Below are 12,973 nucleotides of genomic sequence, written 5' to 3' on the forward strand. Positions count from 1 at the left end.
TGGTGGGATGAAAGTCAAAGTTTAAGAAACTGCATTATAAAGATAATAACAGTGTAATTACAATGAAGATACAAAAGAAAGCTGTCCCTGAAAAGCTAGTGTCCTGCAACACTCTGCACTGCACACTCACGGCCGACGTGCTGAATTTCACACGTACTGGGTTCGCAGTTTGACGTGATTTCCTCTCTGACTCCTGTGTCTCAGCTTCTACATCAGTCTGATGATGTGCCGTCACCTCCAGGGAAGCTTCCAACATGGACGCTTTCTTTCGGGTGTCAGTCAGCTCTTGCTGAAGCTGTCTCATACAGGCCTAAAAAGATAACTCTGTTACTGATTTTTAAGTCACCTTATCATAAAACTACATTAATAATATGTAACTCCAACATATGGACTTTGAGAAATATCCCCACAGACATCAATTCACCTTCTTTTCCTCACAGGTACACATTCCTGTTTATTGAACTTCATTTAAGACACAGAAGGCATGACCCTCCTGCCTTACCGACAGTAAGTTAACTTAGACAATGGATGCAGCCCCACCAGCCATTCCCTGCCCCTCCCAGGAAATGGCCAAGCTTTACCCCCACTGAAGTCTCAAACAGAAAGGGGCGTGTAGGTGGGATGAGTGGTGGTTAAGTTCCACACTGTGGAACATTCTCCCTCTTTCTCATTAGAGGCTTAAGTTCAGAGTTCTTCACATATTCAATCTGGTGTTTAAATCCTTCCAATAGACTCCTATCTCACAATAAAAACGAGGTTATTCCAATGGCCTTTGGGGACCTGAGACAACCTGGCCTCCCCTGCCTCCTGGACTGCAGCTCCTACGGCTCCCCCAACCCCTCCCACTCACTCCCTTCCTGCCACTCAGGACTCTGGCTGCTCCTCCTCAGTCTGAAAATGGGACCCCAATGCCAAACTCGTACATCACAGAGCGCTCCAGTTCCTCTGTACTGGACAAACTTAGATCCAAATGACAGTAACTGAGCCTTGAAATGAGAATTGTGAGCAAATTATTTGAAAAAATATTCAAAGTAAATTATAAATAGAACAGAGGAGACTAAGTCAAACACAGTTTTGCTAAAATTTACATGTGTCCCAAATTATGACTGAATGAAAAGTAGATGCCTTTAAGGAGTGGAGAGGTCATAACAATACATGACTTGAGATGGAAATATTTCTAAATTTAATTCCAATTGACATGAATAAAAATAAAATTATATCAACTAAAAATACATGAAAAGCTACTGAACGAAAAGTACTGCAAGATACAGCATTTACACATCAGTTCATCTGGGAAATCTGGATTTGACTGTCCAGGTAATCCACACAATTGAATCTTTTCTCTCTCTCTCTCTCTCTCTTTTTTCTTTTACTTTTTTTTGTTCACACAACTGAATCTTAATTTCAAAATACTCATTTTAGGTCTGAGCATTTCATTTATCTGCTTCATCATGATACTAAAATGTGGTGACAGAAAGATTAAAATCATTTGGGCACTGTAAGAGTAAATTACTAAGACCTGCCTGTATCTGTCAACAACTTATAGCTTAGTCTCCTAGAATTTCAGGTGACACGGCATCTTTACTCAAAGTAAAGCACCTCTCAGGTCTAATTTTTGTTCGCTGGATACAAGATATGCTTTTAGGCTGCTTTACAGTGTATATATTTACAGCCCACACATTTTTTATGTTCAACTAGTTTCAACGTTCAGCTTTCATCAGATACTACTTTGAATTTTCTTTGAGGAAGTCTGAAAATCAGTTCCCTTTCTGGGTACTTACTTCCATTTCTGCTCTGTCCGTTTCATACTGATACAGTCTGTCCTTTAAACATTTGGATTCATCAATTAACTCCTTGTTTCCTTCCTCCAGCATCAGAACTCGTCTGCTCATGGCTTCAAGTTTTCCCATGTGATCCGGAAACAGCTCTGGGATATTAAGTATTGTCTTTTCACTTCTGGCTTCATTTTGAGCAACTTCCAGTTGCTGTCGAAGCAACATGTTTTCACTCTGTAGTTTACATACTTTCTCCTTCAGGAACGCCTGCTTCCCGATGTATTTGCTGACTTCCCCTTGTTTGCTCTGAGACAAGGCTTCAGTTTCCTTGTTTGAACGCTGGGCTTGGCCTCGGTCTCTATGCACACACTCTAATACCAACGTCGTTGGTCTAAGAGCATCTCTCCTGGGATGGAGCTCAATTTCTGGGCCACGGAATTGACTTTCAGCTTCAGGAAGTTGCTGAGGAAGCACCTCGCTGCTATCTTTTGGGTCAGACAGCTCAGAATCCATTGTGTCCTGTAAGTGAAACCCCTCATCTCTTACTCTTTGAACTGTACTCAACACACTGACATATCATAATTTCCTTTGAAGTGAAAGACTAATCTCTTCAGTTTATGCAACAAAAAGTTTGCAATAACTGGGTATCCAACTGGGAAAACTTAAGGTGGATACAAATCTCAAACTTTGAACAAGCAGAAATCCCCAAAAGTTCAAACATTTAATTAAAGACAGTGAATCCATGAAAGTAAAAAAGAAACCACAAAAGGATGTTTAAGAAGCTCAGAATCAGAAAGGCCCTTCTTTCTTTGAAATACAACAAACCCAGAAGGCTTAAAATAGAAAATGAATAAATCTGACTACACTTAAAAATTATACCTGACATCTAACCTTTACAGCTACCCCCAAAGTAAGAGCCTTAGCTCTGTATGTATTTGGACAGGTTAAATTTCCAAAAAATTTTCTTCCTGAGAATATTCCATAAATATTCTCTCTAACATTTTTAGAGTGAGTTATAAGAATGACATCTACGGATAAATGATAAATCTAAGCACTGTACTAAGCATGTCTACAAACATCAGTTAACTCATTTAGCTGTGACAATTCTGGAATAAAGGGTTAAAAACACAAGCAAGCTGCAGGGTTTTCCCCGGGGCTTCTGAGTCTACGACTCTTATACCAAACCAAAGCTACTTCTCTAGGATAAATACATAAACACAAGAGAAGCCTTCTATTTCCCTAATGGTGACTACACTAAAGGTAAAGGTCAAATTTACAGAGCTCTTCTTAGAAAATCAGGAGACTATTTGCTTCTGCAATAATTGTTTTTCTTCTTCATGGTGTTTATAACAGTAATGGATGTGAAATAGCAGGGAAATACAGTGAACTGTTTTATTAAAAATAAAATACTGATCAATAAATTATCACTAAGTATAGACTGCGGCATATCTATCACTATATTCGAAAGCTCCCTGTACTGAAATCGGATACCACATGGAGCAGAGCGTTACTTTTTATCACACGTAGGAGAATGACACCCAAACTACGGTTTCTGAACTGGCTATACTTTTTCCTCCTTACCATCAGTGGAAATGATAAAGTAACCTCTCCAATCGTCTATCAAAGGAGTGAGATCACTGCCAGAAACTAGAATGCCTGCCGTTAGTAGCAACAGTTTTGAGATAATGGAGAGTTCATCGATTCCTATGGGAAATATGAACAGCCTCTCCTTGGATGAGGCCATTGTGAATGTCACTACGTCACTGTTGCCGGCAAGTGGATTTGAATTCAAAGTATTGCTTTATCCAATGGACCAGAAATGAACCCCCCAGAAAATATATTTACATATATAGGCTTTTAAAACCCTCTATACTTTCTGTACCTACAGTATTGGTTTTTAAACTATGTAAGTATACCAATTCATACACACACATGTTTGAAGATGACTAAAGAAAATACCTTAGCATTCATTTTCTTATTAGCCTTTTCTGCCTCCTTTTGTTGGGAAAGATGATGGGCCAGGATTTCATCTTGTATTACTCTGGCATTCTGCTCTCGAGAAAGTTGTCTCTGAGCGTCATTTTGCTCTTCTAAAACCTGGAGACATATTTCATTAGGTTTTGGGTTTTATACCATGAAAAAAAGTCAAAAAAAGCTTAGGAGGGGAATCTTTAAAAAAAATTTTTTTTAAAACTGTTAAAAAGAAGTAGCCTTTTTAAGCACAGGGATCTTTAACGCACACAAATAACTCAAATTCTAATATATATGACAGCTAAATTTATCACAGAGCAAAAACACAAGGGATGTAGTATCATGGAAGAAAAAGGTTTTTTTTTTTTAACACTTTTTAAATTGTTATAGTCATTTTACAACGTTGTGTCAAATTCCAGTGTAGAGCACAATTTTTCAGTTGTACATGAACATATATATATCCATTGTGACTTTTGTCGTGAGCTACCATAAGATCTTGTATATATTTCCCTGTGCTATACAGTATAATCTTGTTTATCTATTCTGCATATGCCTGTCAGTATCTAGAAATTTTGAAATCCCAGTGAAATTTCTTTATAAGGCATTTAACCAATTCTATCACAGTCACAAGGCAATTTAGCCTGGATTTTAACTTCAAGAAGCCAAAATTAACACACGGATTTGAATTAGACTTGTTACTTTGTTGAATGGACCAAAACCGTCAATCCTTATGTTAATGATTAAGCTCAATTTAACTTCCATTCCTTCATTCAGAAACGACACAGAGCATCTATTAGATGCCAAGAACACCAAGAAATTAGTAAGTTAAGCTCTAAACGTCATAGTTCATATTCAGGATGAGATAACTTTTATTTGTTTTAAATGAAAATATAGATTAATTCAAAAGAATATTATAAATAATATTGACGAAACAGTGTTAGAGCTATGAAGTTTTCACGTAAGACTAATTTACCTGATTTGGTTTATTCCTTATGCTCTTCAGTTTGCATTCTACTGCTCGGGCAGTGCTTTCAAGTCGTTGTTTCAGGTAAACTTGCTCATTGTATTGTTTCTCTTTTCTTTTCAAGTCATCCTTAGTGTTTTCATATAATGTATAAGCATTTTTCTTCTTCTTTGTTTCTTGTTCTAACGTGAATCTGCAGTGAAATATGCTTACCTTAAAATTTATTTTGTTAGAAAATAAAAAGTTCATTTTATGATCTCGTTCTTCACATGCTGATTTATTACCCTAATGGAATTTCTATCTTCTCAATTATTTTTTCATTTCTAAGTCTCACATTTTAAATTCCTCACATCAATCTCTTCATAAAGATAGACATATATCTATAGATATAGATATAGATATAGATATATAGTTTCAGTCAAGAGTAACTCTGGACAATAGTGTAGGAAAGAAATTTTGCAATTATTCAGTAAGGTATGAATTGAAAATTACCCTTTTTTCCCCCACATAGTCATAAATTACTCCTTCATTAGGACAGAGAATTTAGTTACTAATGAAAAGAGAAGTTGCTATTTAGAAACAGGTTTGTAAGTTCATGAGAGATAAAATTTCAACTTCATGAAGTATTACAGGGACTCCTAAATGACCTCCAGAGGAAGGTAACATCCGCAGACGTCTTTTCCAGAACACAGACCCGCTAATTAGCATAATCCAAGGGGAGGCTGGGGAGTCTACTCCCTGATGCCCTACACTTTATGTTTCTTCTTTTGCAACACTTTGAACTTACCTTGTTGAATATTATTTATTTAGTAAATCATTTTTAAATCCCTTTTGGTACAAGGCAGGATCCATATTAAGTAATTAAAAAATAAAGAGTAATCCATGCTTTCAGCATAGACCTTTGAACTAATCTGATCTCTGTATGAGAGAGATGCTGAATAAACTAACCAATAATCACTTTCCACTTTACTTTTTAGTCCATCCATTCATATGTTAAAAATCAAACTGCATAAATTTTTTTTAAAGTTTCTGCCTTGAGAAAAATGGTCATTTCATAATTCTGCAAGTGGGAATGTAAAGTAACATGAACTTTCTGGAAGACAATTTAGAGATAAAGATCAAAGATCTTTTTTTAAAGAAATATAGAATGAGGAAATATATAATATATATATATATATATATATATATATATATATTATATATATACACATATATAGCTGTTATTTCCAAGAGTCTCATATTCCACAATGTTAATGAAATTTTCTCCCCTGTAAAACCCCAAAAGGTTAAGTTAGCAATTTTAAGACTTGTCCTACATACCTACAGTACTAAAGTAAATACAAAGAGTTCAAATATTTCTTTAAAAACAAGAAATTCAGTACCTCATGCTGCAGAGCTCTCGTTCCCACTCCACATTTTGAAGTTTTAACTGTGATTTTGCTTCTCTTGTTTTCAGCAGCTCTGTTTGTAGCCAGTTCACCTGATTTTCCATTTCTTTAATTTTTCCTCTAAGTAGTGCACAGTCAGATTCTTTCAGTTCTGTTGATCTGAATGAATGAACTGGATCCTGAATTTTCCATAACCTATCAGAATCTGTATTAGGAAGAAAACAAAAATAGAAACAAAATATATAAATAATTTTTGTGTATAAAGAACTGTATTTTCACATTCATTCATCCATACATTGAACAAATGGATATTGAGCATCTATAACGTGGAAGACATTCTTCTAAGCTCTGCAGATATTAAAAGAATGACAAAGTAATATTATGAACATTATGCAAATAAATTTGACAATTCAGATGAAGTGGGTAAAATTCCTTGAAAGAGAGAAATTACAAAAGCTCAATTAAGAAAGAACAAATAAGCTAAAAAGCCCTGTATCTTAAAAACCAAAAGTCCTATTTAAAGACCTTACTACAAAGAAAATTCCAGTCCCAATGGTTACACTGGTGAATTCTACCAAATATTTTAGGAAAATTTCATACCAATTCTACACAAATTCTCCTCAAAAAACGAAGAGGAAGAACTATGTCCTCATTCTATAAAACTAACATTACCCTGAATCCAAAACCAGACAAAGATATTACAAGAAAGAAAACTAATGTCATGAAAATGGAAGTAAAAATTCTAAACAAAACATTAGCGAATTAAATCCAACAATACAGGAAAATTCGTCGTGACCAAGTGGGGTGTATCCCAAGAATGCAGGGCTGTTTTAACACATAAAAATCAATTTTATTCATCATATTAACAAACTAAAAAAGAAACCATATGATCATGTCAGTGGATAAAAAAAGGCACTTGCCAAACCTCAATGTCTATTCCTGATAAAAACTTCCAGCAAACTAGGAACCAAGGGAACGTCTTCACTATGACAAAGATCCGTGCTAACCCTACAGCTGACACCATATGCAATGGTGAGAAACGGAATGCTCTTCCCAGAAGGTGAGGAACCGGACAGGAATGGCTTCTCTTACTCCTATTCAGCACTGTACTGGAGCCAGTGCAATCAGGCAAAATGAAGAACCAAAAGACATCTGGATGGGAAATGAAGAGGTAAAACTGTCTGCTAATCAGCGGGGAATGTGATTACATGGTGCGAGTCAGCTAACTCCAACCTGTGGGCCGGGTTGCTTGCTTTGGTAAATAAAGTTTTACTGAAATACAGCCAAGTCCATTAACTTGTGTATTGTTTATGGCTACTCTTGTTGCAACAGTGACAGAGATGATTAGCTGTGACAGAGAATGTAGTTATTGGCTGCAAGTCTTAAACGTGAACTATCTTTAATAAGACAGTAGTTTAAAGAAGAAAAAGCTTGACCACCTTTGGTTACGTAGAAAATCTGAGAGAATCCATAAAAAGGCTACTAGAACTAATCAATGGGTTCAGCCAGGTTGGAGGGCACAGAGTCAGCATACAGAAATCAGCTATATTTCTATCATCAGAAACTAAAATCTAAAATATATTATTTTAAAACAAATAAATAAAGATATACTACTTATAACCACACTGAAAAATAAGAAATACAGGTAAACTCATAAAAGACCGAAAGACCCAGACACTAAAAATTCTAAACTATTACTGAGAAAATCAAGGAAGACCAATATAAACGGAGAAATAAACTTTGTTCGGGGTTAAAAATTCCGTATTGTTAAGAAGTCAATTCTCCCCAAATTAATCTAGAGATTCAACATAATCTACATCTAATCTCCAGGACACTAGCAGACATTTTTTTCTTTTTTCCTACATTGACAAGCTGATTCTAAAATTCATGTGGAAAAAAGGGTAATAAAATGAAACAAAATGAAGCCAGAGGACTCTGGCCTTTAACCATGGAGCTGTGAGAAGCAGGAGCTGGATTTTAAGCAAGGGGGTAACAAAGATCTGAATTTTAAAAACTATCTAGTAATCATGGTTGCGGTGTAGACCAAGGTCCCAGGAGGCGGACAGCATAGAAGAAAGTCCTGAGGTGATTTCAGTGTTCTAGGAGGGAAGCAGTGATAACCTGACCTTGGGTGAAGGCGTAGGAGCAGCAGAGCCAACAGAAAGTACAGTGAGTGGAAACGGTCACAGCCCCTGGCTGGCAGCGCACAACACGTCTGATTCTGCTTAACACAAGGCAGGTTTCTGAGACGCAGCGGACTGTAACGTATCCGTGCTCCCTGGGCAGTACTGGGTGTGCACACGTTACTGCGAGACACTTAAAAAGGCTTTGTAGTCACACGGGGGTCCTACCTTTACTCTCCGGGCCAAGTTGTTCGATTAGCTTCAGGGTATTCTTATAATTAGGGAAAAGCGACTCGCAGTCCTCGGAAGCTGTTTCCGGTGACAGAGTTAAGTCATCGAGGTCATCCACAGAATTCATCTGCTCTTTGACCTACAAATAAATAATGCTATTTCACAGTGTCTCCAACATAGTTATAAAATATGCTCAGTGTACAGAGGTGATAAATATCCATCTTTTTATGAGAGCAAAAACACAGACACTTCTCGAAAGAACTGATTTTTGTCAAAAGGCTAACTTAATCTATAGTGTTTCTAAATTATTTTTAAGTAAATGTCTCTACAACAAAGGAAGATTTTGTTTTTCCACTCTTTCTTTTATAAATTTTTTTTTACCACAGGAAAATATCTTTATAATTAATATTTTACTATACCTTGTCCATTTTAGTAGACGTTTTCTTTGAAGATCTGAAAAAAGAAAAAAGCAATTCATTTAAGCCAAATACTAAATATTGAAAGTACAAGAAATATGTACATCTATTATTTTTTATATAAAATCTTTGCACTGATAATTTTCAATACAAGGGATTAAATGAAACAGTAACATTAAAGGACAAAGAAAGTACATTAATTATATTATGAACAAAGTATTAAATTTAGATCAAGCGGACAAGCAAAGGAAAAGGAAGAACATAACATTACTTGTATTATTTGACAGGAAAAAATATACCAGGATTTTCTTGTTGTTGTCTTTTTCAATAAAAACTGGCTTTTATGGCAATAAAACCTATTTGGAAAGTATTACTTAAGTCCTTATATGAAGGAAACCCTTTTCCAATAACCATAACAGCTTTTTTGAGGACATAGTATGCAACCGCTATGCATTATTATCAGCACTTTACATGTCTTAAAAACATTTTAATCCTCACAACAATCCCGGGAGGTAGGTAATACATTAGGTACTTTACCCAGGAAGAAAATGAGGCACAGAAAGGCTAAGTCACTTGTCGAAGCCCCTATGTCTTCCCAGAATTCCAACCCAGGCAATCTGGCTTCAATACTTGCATTTCACAATATGCTAAGAAAGTAATATTTATTTTTAAGTATTTTTAACTAATGTAGTAAATGAATCTCTATTATTATTCTATGTCTAGGTATAATTATAAATAACTTCTGGGGCATATGTCCAGAAGGAACCCTACTTCAAAATGACACCTGCACCCCAATGTTCATAGCAGCACTATATACAATAGCCAAGACATGGAAATAGCCTAAATGTCCATCAACAGAGGACTGGATAAAGAAGATGCGGTATATTTATGCAATGGAATACTATTCAGCCATAAAAACCGACAACCTAACGCCATTTGCAGCAACATGCATGCTCCTGGAGAATGTCATTCTAAGTGAAGAAAGCCAGAAAGAGAAAGAAAAAAAAAACACATGAGATCACTCATATGTGGAATCTAAAAACAAAAACAAAACAAAACATAAATATAAAACAGAAACAGACTTATAGACATAGAATACAAACTTGTGGTTGCCAAGGGGGCAGAGGGTGGGAAGGGACAGACTGGGATTTCAAAATGTAGAATAGATAAACAAGATTATACTGTATAGCACAGGGAAAGATATATAAGATCTTATGGTAGCTCACAGCAAAAAAACTGTGACAATGAATATATGTATGTTCATGTGTAACTGAAAAATTGTGCTCTACACTGGAATTTGACACAACACTGCAAAACGACTATGACTCAAAAAAATGTTAAAATAATAACAATAATAATTTCTGAATCTTAACACCTATTTTTTAAAAATAAAAAGACTTTAGACCTAGGCAATACTGGAAATCTACTTTTAATAAAGATTTGCTTTTGCTGAAGAAATTAATCAGCAGGCATTCATTATCCATTCAGCTGTTTGTTCATGCATTTGAGATGTCCTTATGGAGCATGATAGCTTTTTTAATTTAGAACTTAGTGATCCAAAAGTAATCATCTGTGATAGTTAATAGTTTATTACTCTATTGTATATAAACAAAATCTTCCCCTTCTTCCTAGAATCTAAACAAATATTAAGTTAGTATAATCTGGTATTTTACAATAGCACACAAAGCCATAGCCACTCATGATGATACTGTCAAGGACACTATAAAATTTAGAATCATCAAGGAATGATTAAACCCTATTCAGTATGGCCTAAGTGTTTGTATAGTTATTATGAGTATACAATTTTTAAAAATTTATGGACAATGGTGTAACTTTAAAGTCATTATCTGCATATTCAATTGTGTAAGAATATTACACTTCAGAACTAATGAATAAGCCCTTACAACAAAACTATACATGACTAGAAGTTTACTACAATATCTTAAAGACAACATAGTACAATCAATACACTTTCTAATATCAGAAACGCAAACAAAGTTAAATTGAAAAGCACGTCTTCTATGGAATCATATCCAACAGCACACAGACATGCTCTACAGACTACCATCTCATTAAAAAAAGAAAGGGAACTCCCACGAGCCCCACGTTCCCCTTCAGTTATCACCCAGTCCTCTCCTGCCTTCCCAGTGAATGTTCTCTGAGGGGCTGTTCACACTGACTCACTGCAGCCCGGCTTCCATGGGGACGTATTATTGAAACTACTTCCGGTCAAAGGCACTTGTCCTCAGCCTTTCGGCAGAGTTCCTCCGACACAGTTGAGAATTCTCTTGCCTTGGCCTTTGCACCATATGCTGCTGTTCTATTTCCAGAGAAGGTAACCACTGCTAATACGTCTTCGCCTAGAAATAAAGAATTTGTAGATTTTACCTGCCACAACCTTGATCTCTTTCACTTAAACTGCTGTTGTCATTCACGTGTAGGAGACCACCAGCCAGCGAGGCAGTCTTCGCAAATACACGTGAAGTCACAGGTGCTTTTAATGTCCGTTTTTCACTTTCATTCTTCTTTACTTCTGTCATATACGAGCCAGGACAGCTACTGCAAAACAATCCATAAAAAAGCCAATTTTTAAAAACTAATTCCACTGATAAATTAAGAAACAACAATTTTTGTAAAATTCCAACTCTTACCCATCTTCAATCATTTATTAATTCACAAAATGGTTATCAAGTGCCAACCATAGGCAAGGAAACACAAATTCTTCCTTCAGAGACAGATACACGATTATGATACAATGTGATACGCAAGAGCTGACATGCGGAAAGTAAAGTGAGCATAAGGAAGGCTTTACAGAAGAGGGGAAATAAACAGGAGGTCATGAGCAGAAGAGACAGGAGGAAATTATTCTACTTAAGAGATTAGAATGTGAGCACAAAGATTAGGCACATGGCATTTAGGTGTGTCCTGGGAACCTGGAAGGAAGAGTACAAAATACATGGAAGCAAGTAGAGAGATGAGTCTGGGAAGAAATTCTGAACAATATCTAGGGAAATAATACTTACCTACTGTTGAATACTGATCTAGGCTTACCTATCAGAATTTCCTTTCTGCAGAGCAGGAAACTGCTGGTCATCAGTTTTTCCCCTCTTCCTCTGCCGAGTGAATCCTTTGTAATAACTGCCATCACACATGGTTTTTGATCCTTTCAGTTCACTACCTTTGTTCCCGCTCTCTTCTACTTCAACCTTTAGTGAAAGTTTGATACAAAGGGTAGTTATTACTTCATTCATTATAAAGACTTTTTTTCACTCATTTTATCATTTGACTCAGAGTTTGCCCTGGTTTCAATGATTAAAATATTTTTGTGCTTATTTTAATTTTATCATTTCAAGTCATTGAAATGTTTGTAAATTCTGCTTGTTTCTCTTTGAGGAAAACAAACAATTTCCAAAATTTCAAAAAGGACTTTCTGAGTGTTGTGCTCTTACATCCACTCTTCCCCATGTGACTGGCAGAGACAAAGAAATAAAAAGACAGAGGCATGAAATTTGTCCTCTTCTGTCTTTACCACCTAGATTTTGCATTAAACAGCCAGATTTAGAAGATTTCACACCTTGGTGCTTCAGTAACAGAAAGGAAACATTCTTCTTTCTGTGCTAAAGCTACCCTTTCCCCACTACTTTTTATAATTCTTGTTTCATTTGGATCCTGGGGTATCAAAAAAGTGGTGTTTAATAAAATACATAAACCCAAGTTTACCAAACCCACGTTTACCGAAAGGAGCAGAGTGAAACTGATGAATTGCCAGTAAGTGTGGAATTCTGCAAAAGGAATAATGCTTCCCAATTTCACATTCAATAACCATGACCATTTTATAGCTAGATGGCATAGGAGTAATGAATGATCTACTTTAGCCCCAGTGTTTACTGATAATCGGAACACAACCAAGAAAGGTTAAGTGATTTGTCCAAATTCCCTAAAGCAGTATTCCCCAGCATTTTACAGTGTCAAAAGAGATGATACAATTCTGTAACACTGAATCTAATAAGCTACCAAGTAAATTCATCAGATTGATCAGATAAGTTAAAAGTGTGTCTTTGGCAAAGTTGGGGGCAGGGCTCATCTCCTTTTTCTATTAAAGGAG

General features: G+C 35.9%; 1 protein-coding gene across 6 annotated transcripts in view; it reads right to left on the reverse strand.

Moving 5' to 3' along the window:
- Positions 1–12,973, reverse strand: part of LOC141574624 (ankyrin repeat domain-containing protein 26-like) — a 73,609-nt gene that overhangs the window by 15,283 nt on the left and 45,353 nt on the right. For 4 of the 6 annotated variants that reach the window (XM_074350058.1, XM_074350060.1, XM_074350057.1 and 1 more), the window contains 9 exons: positions 11,920–12,074; positions 11,257–11,427; positions 8,872–8,905; positions 8,450–8,591; positions 6,093–6,303; positions 4,720–4,903; positions 3,735–3,872; positions 1,782–2,294; positions 131–310 (listed from right to left, as the gene is read on the reverse strand). In XM_074350058.1, the coding sequence (XP_074206159.1) occupies positions 131–310; positions 1,782–2,294; positions 3,735–3,872; positions 4,720–4,903; positions 6,093–6,303; positions 8,450–8,591; positions 8,872–8,905; positions 11,257–11,427; positions 11,920–12,074 (1,728 nt within the window). The remainder of the gene's footprint in view (positions 1–130; positions 311–1,781; positions 2,295–3,734; positions 3,873–4,719; positions 4,904–6,092; positions 6,304–8,449; positions 8,592–8,871; positions 8,906–11,256; positions 11,428–11,919; positions 12,075–12,973) is intronic. The other 2 variants (XM_074350061.1, XM_074350062.1) reach the window with 1 other exon arrangement.

The sequence above is a fragment of the Camelus bactrianus genome, chromosome 22 (genome assembly GCF_048773025.1).
Source record: "Camelus bactrianus isolate YW-2024 breed Bactrian camel chromosome 22, ASM4877302v1, whole genome shotgun sequence".
Taxonomy (NCBI): domain Eukaryota; kingdom Metazoa; phylum Chordata; class Mammalia; order Artiodactyla; family Camelidae; genus Camelus; species Camelus bactrianus.